Consider the following 16,760-nt stretch of genomic DNA (forward strand, 5'->3'; position numbering starts at 1 on the left):
ATGGGTGATCTCTAGGCCACGAATATTGAACTTTCGATAATCTACACACCACCCTGAAGCCTAACCCTGTAAAACATCTCTTTGTTTTCAGCCTAAAGTTCCCACCGTGAGGTCATCTGAGTTCACCCGAGGTTCCCCAGCTCCATCTGGAAGGCTGCAGGCAACCCCAACCAGCGACGCCGATCACAGCATCAGCCAATCAGCATAGAGATAATCATGAAATAATGGGAATGATAGTGGATCGCAGCCTAACAGCCGCGCGTGGATTGGCCGAGGGTGCGAAGACAGCGTGGCAAGCGGCTTTATGACTCAGTGGAACTTGGGACAGAGTCTTCAGACTGGATGGATTTTATAGCCATTGTGGTGTATTATGATGAACCCTTTCTGAAGAATGAAGATTGAACATTTCTCTTTTGCTGATTTGTTAACATGGTATTCATTTTTTTTTCTTAAAATAAGATTCATCACACTATGAGTGGCTACACGAACATAAGGTGTCACTGCATAGTCCAGTCATTCTCGGTAATAAGGTCTGGTCTTTTTATGTGTAGAGATAATCAATAAGCATGTTATAAGACGAAACCCAAGATTAGCACGATAATAGATATGGAATATAGACTATCTGATAGAATATGATAGATGTAATAGCATGTAATAGTGAATAATAGTATATAATAGTATATATAAAAAAAAGAGGTGATAGAAGCGTGAGTCACCGTCGTACCACAAGGCCTTTCTCTCCTCCTCCCCCGTCTGCCCTCCTATCTCGGAGTCTCTTCGCCGCATCCGGGTTTTCCCCCTCTCACCCCATCCTCAGAATGTTCCTCTCTTGATTATACAGGAGATTATACCCAGATTATAAAGAAGTAGAATATTTGACTATATTCTATTTCTATATACGTGTTGGTCCCTGCGCCTCCCGGCATCTCCCTAACCCGCCACCCACTTCTTCGCCACAGTGTGACTTTCTTTTCCCCCTTCCCATTTTTTGCCCCCCCCCCCCATCTTCTTAGTCAAAAACTCCATTTTAAAGAGGAAAAGAGTCATAGGTAAAAGTCGTTCCATAAATGTCCTCTTCCCTTCTATTCCTCTGACTCTAACATCTTCATCTCGCCTCCCCTCAGCCTCATCCCCCTCCCTCGAACTCTCGCCTCCCTCTCTGCCTAGCCGCTTCAACGACTGCCTTGTACAGACAGCCACCAGCGTGGTTCTGCCTGTCCACGGTCCGTTGGGTGCCTTGATATAACACCTTTTCCATCACACGACTCATTTCAAAATGTACCTTATTGATTCATCCGTTCCGATCGCCTGTGTTGCTGTTACCGACCTCCGCATCGTCACCGTCTCTGGCTCCATCTAATACCACTCATCGGAAAGAGTCATTACCGCCACGTGCCCCTGCTTTGGTTCTTATATCAGAAGCACTTGGTTGATCGGATCGTGAATACGTTTTCCTTTTCTTGTTTTTATAGTTGATTGTTTTCCCCTTTGACCTCTCTTTTTTAACCGCTACACCCGGCGGTTCCGCTTATTTTTCTACGTCTGGTTATCAACCTGGCTCTCTACATCTAAAGGTCTGCCGTCGCCTTCGTCGCAAAGACGGCTTCTATCTCCTCGGCTCTCGTTCCCGGTTCCCTGCTTAACGGTATCTTGACACTTACGGTTCCAAAAATCGGACCATCTCGCTTTTATCCGGCTGTCTTCATTTGAACATTTGTTCACACAAACGCCCTATATGAACTCCACAGTACTCCCGGATATGTCAGGGATGGACGTCTTGGGGTTGAACCTCTCAAACCCAAGTTCTCAATTGACAGCGTCTCACCACGCTCACCCCTATGCATCCTCGATCTCCTCCTCAGCCTCCTCCTCTTCCTCATCTGTGTTCTCCCTCGATTGCGTCTCCTCGCAGAGTTCGATATCCTCGACATCGACCAACCCGGTTGACGTGATTTGGGAGAATGAGAGTAATAGCCAGTTGGCGGGAAGAAATCCGAACGGAGCATGCCCCCGGGCTTTTGCCAAGGGACCTGCTTCCAAGGTGGACGGTGTAGTGCCATCCGAGCTGCGAACGCACCCTCGGCGCACTAACAGTTATTCTTCTAGCGCTCCCAGTGCGCGCCCTCCGCCCTGTCTGCTACGGCAGTCGGAACGGAAGGTGAACTTCGTCGACAACCTCGTCGGTAAGTCTTGAAAAGGACTCCTCAAGTACTTTTTTGTACGCCCGGCTAAATAATATTTCCCCTCCTTTAAGACACCGCATCACAGATTGTTGAAACCATCTGGCCCCTTTCCGCCGCAGCATCCCGCAGTGATGCCGCGACCGGATCCAAAGGGGTTCTTCCTCTCCGCACTTTTATTCAGGAGACACTCCGCCGCTCGCGTACTAGCTACAGTACCTTGCAGGTGGCCTTGTATTATTTGATTAAAATCAAACCCCACGTGCCCACGCATGACTTCACTCAGGAGCAGCCTCGGGATCAGTCGCCTTTGCGGGCGATGCAGTGTGGACGCCGGATGTTCCTGGCAGCGTTGATTCTCGCTTCAAAGTATCTGCAGGATCGCAACTACTCCGCTCGTGCCTGGAGCAAGATTTCTGGCCTCAATACTCTTGAGATTAACCAGAACGAGCTTATGTTCCTCAAGGCTGTCGGATGGCGCCTGCACATCGATGAGGCAACCTTTCAGCGTTGGACTGACTTGGTTTTGAAGCTTACCCCTGGTGCCGGTGGACCCCCTGTTGGTAAAGGTCAGTGCTGGCAGACTGTCCTACCCAGACTCACTCCTGAACTGGACTTTGTAGAGTCAGAGCCCGTGACCCCGGTTTCGGCGATGGGTGGGATGGATCTCGGTCTGTCAGAATACCTCTCGCCTCGTAGTCTGCCAAATAACGAGTCGGTGCGCCCCTTGCCGCGCGAACAAACTCCGACATGCGCTCGGAGTATTCCGCGAACCCTGGAGCCGACTCCGCGCATGGATTTTGCCAACTTGGCTTTGCCCGGTATTCCACGGCCTATGATGCTTCCCACGCCACAAATGACCCCCCAACCTCAAGTGTCCTCCACTCCTGCTGCGAGTGTGGCTACTTACAACTCCCGTCGCCCATCCATCTGTACGGCTATGTCTCAGGCGCAGAATGCGTGCATGGCGCGATCAACACTCGATCAGCGCCCGCCCCTGTCATTCTGCCCTCGGACCCAATCGTACGATGGTTACCCGGCTGCGGCTCGTCGGTCATCTTTGGCTCGCTCGTCCTCCTCGGCATCGTCGCCTGACTCGATGGTTTCGGATGTCTCTACTCTGTCGTCCCGCTCTTCGCGGTCGTCATCAGTCTCGTCCAGCGCCTCGGGTACTGCTGGCTCGGCGCCAGCTCGTCTGGCTGTTAAGGCCACATTGCGCTGCACGAGCAACTCCCTCAAGGAGAACCGGAAGACTCTGGCCGTTGCCTCTCCAATTGACGAGAGCTGTCTGGTCGGTGTCTACGGCTCTCCTGAATATCCTAGTTCCATGGGTTCTTCGGTCCCAGACCTGTCTAATTTTTCCCTGGATTCTAGCCTGAGCGAAGCTGCTCAGAGTCTCTGCGAGCTTTCTGGCGCGACGCCCGAACGGCGTCAGTGCCGAAAACGTGGACGTACTGGATCCGACGATCTCTTGCTCCAAAACCATGTGCGCCATCTGATCAACCTCGGGGCCTCCGGAGACCAATCCGTGTTGCCTGATGGAAAGTTCCCGCGCTCGTTCATGACGCAACACGGGTCCTCCATCCCCCCTGTGCAGACTGGCCCAGTCTCGGGACCGGCAGGCATGAAACGTGCCTGCTGTGGCAGCGAAGCACGCAAGATCGCGTTGAACCCGAGCCTCCGTGTTGCGGAGTACTTGAATTAACTTGCGATTTATTAGCGGATTTCCTTATTTTCTTATTTCCTTTGTGCGAGGCAAAAAAAGAAAAAGTCCGTCGTTTTGTTCTTTGTTTTCCCTACGACGAACCGACCCCGTTGTACATACCCCCTATTCTCGGGCACTCGGTCGTACGTATTGGGACTTGGGCGTTTAATTCCCACGATATGTACGATGTGGTGATGACTGGCATGTCTTCTACTTGCATCGTGCATCTGTTCTCTCACTTTTTTTTCCCTTTCTTTTATCTACTTTTGTGGTTGCGAACGGAGTGTGGTCGGCATGGGACGGTTATGGTCTTTATTTACTCTGGTTACTTTGGGGGATGGAAAGCGGGCGTCTGCCCTGATTATACCTGTATCAACTCATCCATCTAGGGGATGGGTATATCTGCCATCCCCGAGGGTTTCTCACCCTCGGATAGGATAGTCAATCCAAATACAGCTTAACAGCGATATCGGCCCCCCCTTCTCGTATTCCTAAGCGCCCAGGCAACCGCCCAGATGTGCACATGACAGGTCTGACCGTGCAACCATGGCACTGGAATCCATGGTTCCTGCGGTGAGTCATTCAGGTGTCAATGGTGGCGCTATGTGTGGCTGTGGAATTTAGGTGTGGCTGTGGGGTCATTCCGGAGTGGCGGGTATTAGCTCCTGGTTTCTAAGAATAGAGTGGAGCTTATGCACGGCATATTGTTCATAGCCTCGCTTTTGCAAGGAGCTGCGCACCTTTGTTCCAATCCTAGGGTGCTTGAGCATATGCAAACAAAAGTCCCATGTCTATCTGCAATTAATTTTAAACTCAACCCAATACTAACGAATACCATAAGGTGGAGGCTAACAAGATCTTCTTCCTTCTTCCTCAGATATCGGCTTGATCAGATAAAATACTCCCGGAAGTCACCTGTCAATTGTTATTTAGAAAGATCCCAGAAATGACGATACAACATTTTTGATATATGTCCGGTCGAGCACTGTGATCAGAGTCCGTATCATCCGACACAAGCCCATCCCAACTCTCCATTATATCGTCTATTATGGCGAGGTGCAAAGGCCGAATTTAGAATTATCTGAAAAGACATCTCATAGCTGCTAAGACTATGATGTATTCATCTGGCTACCATGGAGGGCTGCCGGTCATGTCTGCGGGCGACTAAGTGTACCACCGGGGCATAACTCTCTCATTGGTTAATATTGCCAGGCAGTATCTTAGATCCGTGGACTTTCAGTTCATCATCAAAGGTTACTATGACAGAAATCGACGTGTACAACAATATATATCAATTGATATATGTAAAAATCTCTAACTAAAATGACAAAATCCGCTGTTTTGACAATCTATCCATGAATGCGGACATCGCTGATTAAGCAATGTATATACTTCCAAGGTTTTATATAGAGCACGCTATTACAGCGGTCCATCTATACTCCGGTTTATAAATACCTAGTAATCTCTATTCTATATGCTTCATATATATACAGTACTCGATACTATATATACCTAAAAGGTCTCTTACACAGAATATGCTTTTTTTTACCACCTTCGTATATACCTAAAAAGACCAACCAAAAGACCAACTAAAAGACTTAACAAAAAGGCCAACTAAAATAAGACTGGGGAACAATGCCTAAACATTGATTCTGGCGGCATAGTATGATCAAATATAAAGGTCACTTGAATATTAACATAGACATCTACATGCCACTCGGTACAGAACAAAAGATTCACATCAATATCAGATAAAGCCTAGATAGCCTTTTCCACATCCATATGTTTCTCTTGTGTATCAGAAACCACATCCTTCCTATCTAGGTCATATGCTTCCATTCCTTCGACCACCGTGCCTCTATCATATATCTCATCAGGTAGCACAGCGCGGTTAATCCGAGTCTCTTGCGCAGGAAACAGCCATGATAACAGCATATAGGCAATAGATGTGGCAACAAATCCCAATAGCCACCCAAACTCAAACGGATGTACACCGGAGCCGACATCGATATGAGAGTTCACAGAATTGATAAGTCCGGGAAGACTTGGCACAACACCAATAATAAACGACAGTACGGCGCGCCAGTTTATGCCAGACATACTCTTACCCGGGAAGCCCGGGATAGAGAATGTATAGCGATATGTCGGGTTGCTGGGCTGGTATAGAGCCAGGGTGTCATATCGACGGCGATTGACAACCCAGAAATCAAACATCATAATTGCAGCAATAGGACCAAGGAAAATCGCATATGCAGACATAAAAGAAAGGAAGTTGCCTGCCGATGCGAGGATTTTCCAGGGAACAAGACACCACGATAACAAGGCGCATAGGATCTGCCCGCGCCGGATATTGATATACCGTGGTGCCAATGCGGTAAAATCGTTAGCGGCCGAAAGAGAATTGGCCGAGATGTTCACGCCCAGGGAGGCTAGTGCGAAAGAAGCTGCGCCGAAAAAGCGACATGCTCGGTTGGGCCAGTAGCTGATCAAAACTGTTGGATCCCATGGAATAGACGAGAGATTATAGTGGACTTGGCCGGCGGATGAGGCGGCAATACCAATAAAGGCGAAGAAAGTGAATACAATAGGTAGCATGGGGATATAAAGGAGCTGCCAGCGGGGACTGATCCGGGAGTAGCGGGAGAAGTCAGACTGATGACGGTTAGCTTTTGCGACAGTTGTTAGTAGGGCAGCATCAACGATACCATGTTAACAGATAATGTGGAATAGTTTCCGAAAACCGATGTCATATTGGCCAAGAACAGCCAGCTATACTTGGACCCGGAGACGGTTGAAGCCTGCTTTTCAAATATGCCACCACCACCTTTCACAGTGACAAATGACCATATCAAGATAGCGATCCAAGCGATTGGAACCAGAACCGATTTGATCGTAAATAACCAGCGCAGTTTGTTTGGATGCATGCAGAGGAACGGAACCTGGATCAACCAGAAGATCAGAAACCCGACCATACCACCGGTCGTGATTCCCTGCGACTCGGGAATACCATTTGGAAGATCCAAATAGCTTGGCCATATTGCTCCAATCATGACACGAACAGAATTTCCGCCGTTGACATTTTGGATAGCAAACCAGAAGATAGCAAGGATGACTCGTGAAATGATGGCGATATATGAGCCCCAAAAGCCCCAGCTAGCACGCGCAATCACGGGGAATGGAACATGGTATATGGCGCCCACAGTACCGTTTGCAGCAATGACGAACGATATAATGAAGAAGGATAAGGCGACGATGCCCAGAGCTTCACGATAGCTGAGGCCGACGGCAATCATACTACTGGCGAATTGCCAGGTCGCTGCGTTCAAGGCATCGGAGATCCAGTAAGCTAATAGATAGCATGTTCTATTAGTCCTAGCCTGGTATTTGCAAAGATAAGCACAAGTACCGCACCTATTACACTGGATATGCCCCATTTGCGGCCATGTTTGGCAATCGGGTCGAGATCACGGTTTGTCCACCGTGCATTGCCTGCTGCAAATTCAGACTCGCCCTGCGAGACCCTCATATGCGGCCTAGAGAGGCGTAGCTTCATGGTTGAAGATGTAATCGGTGTGATGGGGTCCACGGATGTTCTCAAGATAAGGAGGGTTCAAGCCCCGGCCCTTTCGGTGTATATACTAACGTAACACCACAACGCAAGGGATAGAACAGCTCACTAATATGAAGCATAAGACAATGAGATCAAAAGAAATGCCGGTCCAACGTCTTCTTATTCCCCAGATTTGCCTCCCGGCGTGTCCCGTGCACAACAAGGATGTATGATAAGAATGATAAGCCTACATTATGTAGATAAGACCAAAGGGGCGAATGAGAAGGAAGAGCTCAAAAGTACCTCGTAAAACCTGCTTAGCGTGTAGAGATAGAGATATGCTTAATTGCTATCCATGCTGCATGCGCAGGTCTAATGCAAAAAAGAAAACCAATGCGATCGTCACTGCGAGCCCTCAGCCATTGGTCTGATTCCTATGGAAGTACCTAGGTACTCTCTCTACTGTTTCTCACCCGGCAAACGAACATCCTGCCACCCTCTTCCATCACCGACGCCCTCTACACTTCCGTGCGGTCGGATCCCCTGCCACTCAGTGAGATTGACCCACCCAATTTGCTGCACGTCGCCAAATCCACCAATCCAGTATGCATGGGTGACCACCAGCCGGGCCCAGAAACTCGCATGAGGCGAGTAAGAAGTACCAGGTAGCCAGACCTTCGCATCAGGATGAGGCTCAAGGAAACACCTCTCGAGGGCTGCAGCTGCGTCATCGGGAAGCGGGGACGGGAGGTTCTCCAAGTATCCGAAGAGGGTCACGCGAGGCAGAGCAGCCGGGCTGAGAGGAAGACCAGGATAGACTGGACCGGCCTCATTGAGATGATCCCACCAGTCTAACTGGAGACTGAGATTAGACCCCGCTGCAATGTTCTTAAAAGTGGTTCCAATGCGAAGGCCGAGAACTGTTGGGTCGCCGTTATCGTCATGAGATAGATCCGATGGCAGGGACCCATCACAATCGGCAATGTACTCGCGGAGTGCGATCGAGAGGCCGGCCACATCTGAGGGGGCATGTGCGGAGGGTGGAAGGGACTCTGGGAAGTTGGTGGAGATGACGCCAGAGGGTGACAGAGCAAGCAGGCGGCGGGCCATCAAAGTCGAAGTAAACCATGACGGGCGGTTTAAGGCACTTTCATCTTCAATGTGGTTAGAGTTTGGGTTGGGATTCAAACTGTTTGGTTCTCCGAGGAAGGCCTGGATATTGTCCGGAGGTGGGACAACAAAGCCATGGGCCGTGAGGGGTAAAAGTAGTGCGAGAGCACTAGTGAGGATGGAGGCCGAACGAGAGACCATCATGTTAATCAGATAGACGAGTTGGCATTGAAATAATTATTAGATGTTCAGAGGAGCAGAGAAGAAGGAAAGCAGAAGGAAACCGGAAGTGCGGAGAACATCCATGGATCAGCTGATGGAAATCTTATCTGATCGGGTCACCTGTTCACCTGCGGTATGCTGTAGCCGCCAGTGGCGCCACCTCTGATTTTCCTTCCTTCAGTCTCCGGGTCCAAGTATAGCTGGCTGTTCTTGGCTAATATGACATCGGTTTTGGACAATTGCGTTATACAAAATAAAATGATATGAGAAGGGAAAGGAGGAAGGAGCAAGGTCATGCCTGCCCGAGGTCTGAAGCCTTAATATGTCTCAATAAGAATATCAAGGAAGACACTCGAAAAGACCGCCATAAAAGATGCTATAAAAATGCACAAATATTAAAAAAAGGTTTATTGTTCGAGCTATAGCCCTAATATAGAAAAATGACATTAAAAAATATATTAATCCTTCGACAATACCTCGACAATCTCTAGTGATAGACATAGCTTCCGCCTTCGGGTATTTCGCCGTCTTGCTCACCTATCTCCCTTCCCATGGGCTATTACACGTCGTTATTACACGTCGTTTAAGTGGTAACTCCTCGTCAACTAGTAGGTGACGGGCGCATTGTCACGATAGTCCGTAGGACCTTATACCCTACACCTATATCGAGCTAACTACACCATATCGCCGTTAAGGATAAAGGCCGTATCAGCGGATGATCTATGCCTCGGAAACACCGGAATCTAGATGTATTTCCGTAGATGGCAAAGAGGTATCTCTTTCTGAAGGCATATCAAGGGAAGGATTTGATGACATGGTGAATTGGCGAGAGAACCCGAATGTGGGTAGCAGTGTACCGCTGAAAAGATAAAAAAGGAAGATACATGTCAAGATGATATTCATCATTGGTATTTGAGACTATTGGATTAACTACATGACAGACATATGACATGGCATCATGTGGATGCTGACAAGTACATACATCAGGATTGACGTTGCGGCGCTTACTTGCGCTTTGGCTTGGGCCGGATGAAAGGGTCTGTCTCCTTCTTTTTGCGTACCATCGGGGGTCGGGGCTTGGGGGCACCTTGGTTGGAAGTCTAGATTGATATATCAGCATGAGTAATTAATGGGAAAGTCACCCAAAAACATGACGCTTACACCTGCTCCTGGTCTCGCTGGTGGAGCCCTTGTCGGGTCATTTTCGGTCGGATACGCCTGGCCATCGCGAGAAGGTGTGATGAGCCCCTAAAAGTTTATTAGCATAAATGAAAGCCAGTTAGTTGATATAGTGAACGGGAAAACTCACTCCTGGTGGGCCGTTGGTTGGCGGGCCCTTGTAACCATTGCGAGCATTGGCCACTGGGTTGGCGCGAGGGGGACCAGAAAGACCCGGGTGGCCACTGACCCTTGAGATATTCGAACCACGAGCAACAGGGCCAGATAGACCGGGATAGGCACTACCCAAGGGGCCCCTTGGGGCATTGATTTGGTGCCCGGTACGAGGACGTTGCGCTTGTGGTCCACCAGAGGCAGAGTCTTCACGTTTTCTCTTCGCAGAATTGTCAACAGGGTTCGTTGGCGGGTTTGAATTTGTGGCCTGAACAACAGGGATTTTGGGGTCGTGTCCTCCCAGTTGCCGCTGTCGCTGACGCTCTGTGGATGACTCTTGACGTTGCTTGAGGTTAAACTCGTCCCTCTCAAGGCGAGATTTCTCAAACTTTGAAAGAACTTTCGTGGACTTGCAGTTGCAGGACAAATGCCCACATTCGCCGCATTCAAAACATCGTTCAGCACGGCAGGCAACCTTGGTGTGACCAGGCTGACCGCAGCGGAAACAGATTCCTCGAGCATTTGCCTTTGCCTCGTCATTGTCGCAGTTGTGAGTGAAGTGGGCGGCGCTTCCACAGATCCCACACATTTTGGTCGGGTCCAGGCCCTTGCTTCCCCCAGAAGGTCCATCAGGTCGTGGAATTGGAGGGGTACCGTGATTAGGGGTAGAGACCGAGACGGAGCGCGAGTCAAGGCCAATAGAGGCCGATGAAGGGCGAGAGATTGATGGTGCAGGGGGTTCATAGTCGGGAGAGTCGGGGGTTTCTTCGGTGTCAAGGTCGACCATTTTAATTTCTTTGTAGCCAGTGAACTGCGGCTTCTGTAGGATCTTCACAATATCACCCTCCGTGTAGACATTTCGCTGCCGCGCGTTCTTGATGAGCCCATTCCAGAACTGGCCCTGTTCTAGGGACTGCGAGTTACCTAGAACCCAAAGCGATGACTTGGCACGGGTGAGACCGACGTTCATACGGCGGATATCAGCCAAGAAACCGATGCCCTTGTTGGATGCTCGCACACAGGAGAAGATAATGACTTCACTTTCTCTACCTTGGAAAGCATCAGTCGTATTGAAATCAACCTTCCTCAGAATGTCTTCGCCATAACGTTGGGTAAACTGGTTCTTGAGCTCTCTCAGTTGGCCCTTGTAAGGTGTGATGATGCCAATTTTGCCGGCAAAGTCGAATTCTTTGACATCTGTGATCAAACGATCATACAGTTGCATGGCCACTTGTAACTCCGCGTAATTGATCAAGGAATGGCCTCTGGCCGCAGACGAGTGCATGCCCTGAACATCGAAAAATCGGTACGGACTAAGAAGCTCGCTTTGATGCCAGGGACGCTCACGAAGCTTAGCCATGTCCGGTCCATCCTGCAACTTGCCATCGTAGAACGTCACACTGGGGAAATGACTGATCGCTGGATGCATACGGTACTGGATATCCAGCAAGTGCACGTCTTGAGGGTGATTCTTCTGCATGCGGACGAACAAACTCTGTTCGTACTGGAACTTGGAGGCCATTTTTGACAGAACAGTTGGAGGCAACTGTTTGGGATCACCCACAAGAACACATTTCGAGCACCCGTACTTCAGCGGGATAAGAGCACTGAGTTCAATACACTGCGCCGCTTCATCGATGATAACGGTTTCAAACTCGACATTCATACCCTGGAAAATTTCATGCCCAGAACCACTGAGAGTAGTGCAAATGACATGAGATTCGTTGATGATTTGTTCTTGAATCCGCCGTTTATGCATATCAGCATTACGGGCTAGCGTATGGTTCTGATCACGAGCTTTATCAATAGACGTGCTCAGTTGAGATCGCTTTTTTTTCATCAAGTCAAACTCGCGCTCCAGCTCTTCCGGAGGAGGTAATCCCTTTGCTCGTGCCTCATCAAGTTGTCCACGAAGCTCTTTGAATGCCGTGTCAGTCGTCTTATGCTCTTCATAGAGCTTCTGCAAGTCGACACCGTTTCCTTTGCTGGGATCCTGGTTCATACGGGTATTGACCATCTCATCAAGGGTAACATCCAACACCTTGGTGTTGATCGCGTCGCTTCTTCCTAGACGAAGAACAGAGACTTTTTCTTGTCGGCCATGGGTCGTCTTCACACCCTCCTTCAATCGCATGACTAACTCGTCGACAGCGGCATTACTAGGCGCACACAGGAGAAGTTTCTTTGAGAGGGCATTTCTCGCAACAGAACCATTAACTTTGATCACCTGCTTCCCAAGCACGTCGCTTAGAAGGCTTCCGACAAGGGCGATGATGGTTTTGGTCTTTCCCGAACCAGGAGGACCTTGGATGAGAGTGAATGCGTCGTTGTCAACAGCTGACTTGATGGCTCTTGCCTGGGCACGATTGATGGAATAATTATCCATGATGGGCTGCAGTCTTGTGTCCGAATAAGTAAGAAGAGGCGAAGGCTTGGCTAAGACAATCTCTTCACACAGATCATAGTACTGCAACGCCATCAGGGCACCGTATTCACGCTCCACCGGGGTCAAAGAAGTGATCTTGGCACCCCAAGCTTCAGTTCCCGGCCCAAAAGAAGACAGGAACTTGTTACTCCCAGGATTGACCCGATATGTGACCTCCATCTTTTTGTTTTTCCGATTGACACCACATACACGCGCGAGAACATGGGGCGCACTCGGGTCACTTGTGAGGTTGGGCGAGTTGGAGAACAAGACCAAGTCACCTTCTCCCATGCTGAAGTCCTTGGGAAGGAGACCAAGCGGCTGGGTGCTGAATTCGATCCACGAGTCGACAGCCAATCGGGTCATGACTTTGACTTCGAAGGGTCGGAAAGAACCTTCGTCCTTCGCCTGTTGGAAACCTTGCCACGCCTCAAGAATCAACAAAGGTTCGAATGTACTTTGATAGTCATCGGGTGTGCGGAACGTGTTTGAGACCAGTGAATAATCAGTGCGGTCCGAGGTAGGAGGAAGATCGCCGGTTGCGAAAAAGTCCCAGGAGAGGATTGAGTGGTGAAGAGAACCTAGATCCGGAGCCAGGCGAGCTCGCATGTCCCGGACAGACCGATGGCGCTTGACTTTTTTGATGGGTTGCTGTTGAAGGGATTGTTTCTTGCTCAATTCGTAGGCCGCGACAGCGTCGGGTTTCTTCGGTTTGGCGCCAAAGAGTTCCTTGTCTAATTCATCTTCACTCTCAGAACCAGACTCATCACCAGAGGAGACCATCATGCTATCTGCGGGGGTTGTATGATCTTTACCCTTGATACCAATACCTTTCAGGCCAGAGCCTTGTTCAGCTGTTTGCTCCCCAACGCCATAAGCGGGCATGTTCTTCTTGAGTCTGGCGAGCTCAATCTGATCACGCTTCTTCTTGGCCTCCCTTTCCCGTTCGCGCTTCTCGCGGAAAGATAGGACGTGGGTGGCGTTATCGTTGGTTCGTAAAGAGGGAACTGACTTGGAGAACATGTTCGGACGGGAAATCTCCGGACGATTCTTGACAGCTGTTGAGGATCGCATTTTGGCGGCCTTTTCGGCCTCCCGTTTGGCTTGGGTTGCGAGGCGGGCTTTGTTGAATTCGACAGAAGAAGACAGCTCAAGAAGAGTTTGGTCGTTCAAAGTATCATCATCAAAGTCATCATCACTGGTTATGCGAGAGGAGGGGCTTGAGATATCAGAGGGTTTGGCAAAAGCGGTGATCGAAGACTGTTTCTTGAGAGAAGCAGTTGAGGCAGTGACGACGGGTTTCTTATAATAAGCCTCCAACGAGCGGACTAATTCTGCCTTTTCACGTTGATTGAGTATTGTTTTGATTGTGCCATTGACAGCAACCCCCTCAATAAAGCTCAATGCATCTGGCTTCACAGTGGTCACATTCATCCCGCCCAACCTGCGTAAAAGCTTTGCCACCAACCCTACGAGAGTAGTTGCCAGGAACTCATCCTTCAACCTAAGCCATTTTACCATGGCACTCATTGTGGCAGTTGGTGACTTGAGGAAATTCTCGGATGCAGAGGTCTGCCCCGGATCCGCATTCCCTACAGCTCCCAAGAACACACCATACTGATCAAAGAGAAGGTCGGCGAACTGGATCGTGTCACGGCAAAATTCAAGCATGACAGCCTTATCATTACCCCTAAGGTGCCACGCCTCGGTCTCATCGAAGATCGTAGTCAATGCCAGCCACAGATACTCCCAGAGCTTCTGCAGCGACATGACCTCCCGGCGATCAGCGAGATTACGAGTTCGCAGCATACCGGTTTGACTGTCACACAATATCTCTACGATGTCTGTACCGGTATAAAGCATTCTTGGGGCGGGCGCAAAAGTCTTCATGTTAGAGATCCGACGGAATGACCAACTGAGGCCGTAAATCGTGGTCGTGAACGAAGATTGGAGGAGGTGAGAAATGGCATCTCGTCGAGCCGACTGGCCGCTGACAGCCTTGATCAGGTCAACTGCAGCTGTGTAGGTGTCATAGTCGGCAGCAAACAAAGCCGAAATCACAGCGCTACTAGTATCCTGACTTCGGAACAACGTCTCAAGGTGCTCAGGTGGAAAGTCTGCGAGACGCCCGATGATTCGACATGAGAGGTTGGTTAGATGGCCATAAATCATGTTGAAGTGGGTCTTCTCCTTGTTCCCTTCTCCTTTCGTGGGAAACATCTCCAACCCAACTAGGGGCAAAATTCCAAGGAGGGCCGAACTTGAGAGCGGGAGGTTATCCCGGTGGAGGTGCTTAATGACGGCATCCCATATGGGTGCAGAGTAGGTAGATACCCCGTGTGCGAGGGTACCGTCCTTCAGAAGTGCCTCATAATCAGTCTTCAATGACTGACACTCCAATGCCAAGGTGTTGCGTACAACTTCCATGCACTGCGTGAGAATATTCTCTTGTCGACTTCTCTCAACGTCAAAAGTCGGGGGATTGATGATTACGCCGATTGTGTCACCAACCACTCCCATTGTCTCTGCTAACACGATCCGAGTAACTGTACCCCGGGAAGACTCATTTTCCGTGAAGCGGCGTAGTGTTTGAAGGAGGCTGGCCAAGCCAATATCAAAGCAGTGATACCGTGTTAAATTGGGATATTGGCTATCTTGAAGGCGGCCAAGTAACTGCAATGTCAAGAACCGACAGGCAGACGGTTGGTGGGCACCCTTCAGAGAGCCGAGGAAGGGATTGATCCAGGAGAGCATGTCTTTCAATGCGGACTTCTCAAAAGGCTCACCCTCGGAGGTTCCCAATAAAAATGCATTAAATTGTGTGTTGTAAAATGTTTGCTCCATGATTGCTCGAGGGGAAATTGTTTGCATAGCATCCCAGAAGTCAACCGGAGCTTTCTCAAGGAACAGCTGGATGGTGTTGAGAAGAAATCGCAAGCCCGGCGCAGGTATGGCCAGATGATCCACAGAGAGACGGCAAGGGTCTATTTCCAACCCTCGAAGCTGATGTGTGATCTGTTCTTTGTCCAGCTTTCGTACGACAAGCTGCATGCCTCTCCACAGCCTCTGGATGACTGCAAATTGCGGTGGCTGTTGTGACGCAGCTCGTAAGCCCATCAACAAGCCATCGCGCACTGCCCATTCAAATTCTTGAGTAGTAGGAGGCCGCGCGTATCGTGTCCATGACTGAATAGCCCAGAAGCCTCGGAATTGATTAGCATCGAAAAGAAAGCGAGAGACTGCAGGAATGTAATCCGAAACTTTTAAGCTTCGTTTCGTTTGAATAAGCTTGAATGGCTCATCAAAATATTCCTGCAAGAGGCTTTCGTTGCGCAGCATGGCTTCACAGCTCAGTGTCTCAAAGATTGACAGCAATGCAGCCCTGTCCAAGACATCCAAGCCAATTTTCTCCAATGGGATTTGCTTCAACTGTGTTGTGGCGGTTGTCAAGTTGCGAGTGATTCGCCGAATGTCCCACTCGTCGATTCTCTGGGCGAATGCCTCAATATCATCTTCGTGGTAGTTCTCTTCCTTTAGCAGGTCCATGAGCCAGATCTTGCCGATGTAATAATGCTTGATGCATAGGTCACATTTCTCCAGCGACTCGTCCAGTTTGCCCAGGACCCAGTTCTGATCGTCCTCTACGCCATCCTTGTGGTATGCCAGGATGCGCATGGACGACAGAAAACTCTCTCTTCGAGCTGTTGCTTCGGCCACAATATCCTTGATAGCCTTTCCCGCTTCATCCACTTGCTCTAAATCTTCATAACGTCCATGATCATCGTCGTCTTTCCGGGGGCAGAAGAGGTGGGTGGCTTCCGGGAGGGCCTTGAGTTCTCTGTACAACACGCAATCTGATTAGTTCAAGCTCATGTGTCGAACGGTTCCCGAGGCCTACCTAATCGCAGCCAGAAACTCCATGGCGACTGTAGTCTCGAATTGCGGAGATAGTTTTATCGAAATGACAGAGTGCGGTGCATTTCCTTCATCCCATGGGCAGACCAGCTAGAACATCGTTTTGCCGTGAGGTCACACTGATTTCAAAGTGATTCCACCAGCTTTGACTCAACTGCTGGTGAGAGAATCAAATCAAGTGACAGGAGGCTCAAGCGAAGGACAAAGTAATGTTGATAGTAGCGAGGAGTGGCCTCGCAACCGAATGTCGTATTTGGCCACAATATGCTGATACTTCGGCGATGGAAGAGATGATGGATGGGCGAAAAGATTGAAACCACC

General features: G+C 49.6%; 4 protein-coding genes across 4 annotated transcripts; 1 reads left to right on the top strand and 3 right to left on the bottom strand.

Moving 5' to 3' along the window:
• Positions 1-1,047: 1,047 nt before the first annotated feature.
• On the top strand, positions 1,048-4,436 carry N7455_004992 (putative G1/S-specific cyclin Pcl5). Its single transcript, XM_040957672.2, has 2 exons — positions 1,048-2,183; positions 2,255-4,436. The coding sequence occupies exons 1-2, from the start codon at positions 1,736-1,738 to the stop codon at positions 3,883-3,885; spliced, it is 2,079 nt and encodes a 692-aa protein (XP_040811915.2). The 5' UTR covers positions 1,048-1,735; the 3' UTR covers positions 3,886-4,436.
• A 1,207-nt stretch (positions 4,437-5,643) lies between these two features.
• N7455_004993 (nucleobase cation symporter-1 family protein) lies at positions 5,644-7,438 on the bottom strand (the record flags this gene model as incomplete). Its single annotated transcript, XM_040957571.2, has 3 exons — positions 5,644-6,537; positions 6,591-7,231; positions 7,297-7,438. 3 exons carry the CDS (start codon positions 7,436-7,438, stop codon positions 5,644-5,646), a joined length of 1,677 nt encoding a protein of 558 aa, XP_040811913.2.
• A 456-nt stretch (positions 7,439-7,894) lies between these two features.
• On the bottom strand, positions 7,895-8,746 carry N7455_004994 (uncharacterized protein; the record flags this gene model as incomplete). Its single annotated transcript, XM_040957653.2, has 1 exon — positions 7,895-8,746. The coding sequence occupies one exon, from the start codon at positions 8,744-8,746 to the stop codon at positions 7,895-7,897; it is 852 nt and encodes a 283-aa protein (XP_040811946.2).
• A 1,025-nt stretch (positions 8,747-9,771) lies between these two features.
• N7455_004995 (putative tRNA-splicing endonuclease) lies at positions 9,772-16,629 on the bottom strand (the record flags this gene model as incomplete). Its single annotated transcript, XM_040957549.2, has 4 exons — positions 16,423-16,629; positions 10,077-16,362; positions 9,929-10,015; positions 9,772-9,867 (listed from the first exon to the last, which is right to left on the bottom strand). Exons 1-4 carry the CDS (start codon positions 16,443-16,445, stop codon positions 9,772-9,774), a joined length of 6,492 nt encoding a protein of 2,163 aa, XP_040811943.2. The 5' UTR covers positions 16,446-16,629.
• Between the last annotated feature and the right edge of the window lie 131 nt (positions 16,630-16,760).

This window comes from Penicillium solitum (genome assembly GCF_028829755.1).
Source record: "Penicillium solitum strain IBT 25940 chromosome Unknown utg000003l_segment0_segment0, whole genome shotgun sequence".
In the NCBI taxonomy this organism is placed as follows: domain Eukaryota; kingdom Fungi; phylum Ascomycota; class Eurotiomycetes; order Eurotiales; family Aspergillaceae; genus Penicillium; species Penicillium solitum.

Excerpts from the sequence above, each read along its gene's own strand:
- N7455_004992 (XM_040957672.2), top strand. The coding sequence starts at position 1,736 with ATGAACTCCACAGTACTCCCGGATATGTCAGGGATGGACGTCTTGGGG. Across the intron at positions 2,184-2,254 it reads CTTCGTCGACAACCTCGTCG|ACACCGCATCACAGATTGTT; the intron begins GTAAGTCTTGAA and ends CCCTCCTTTAAG.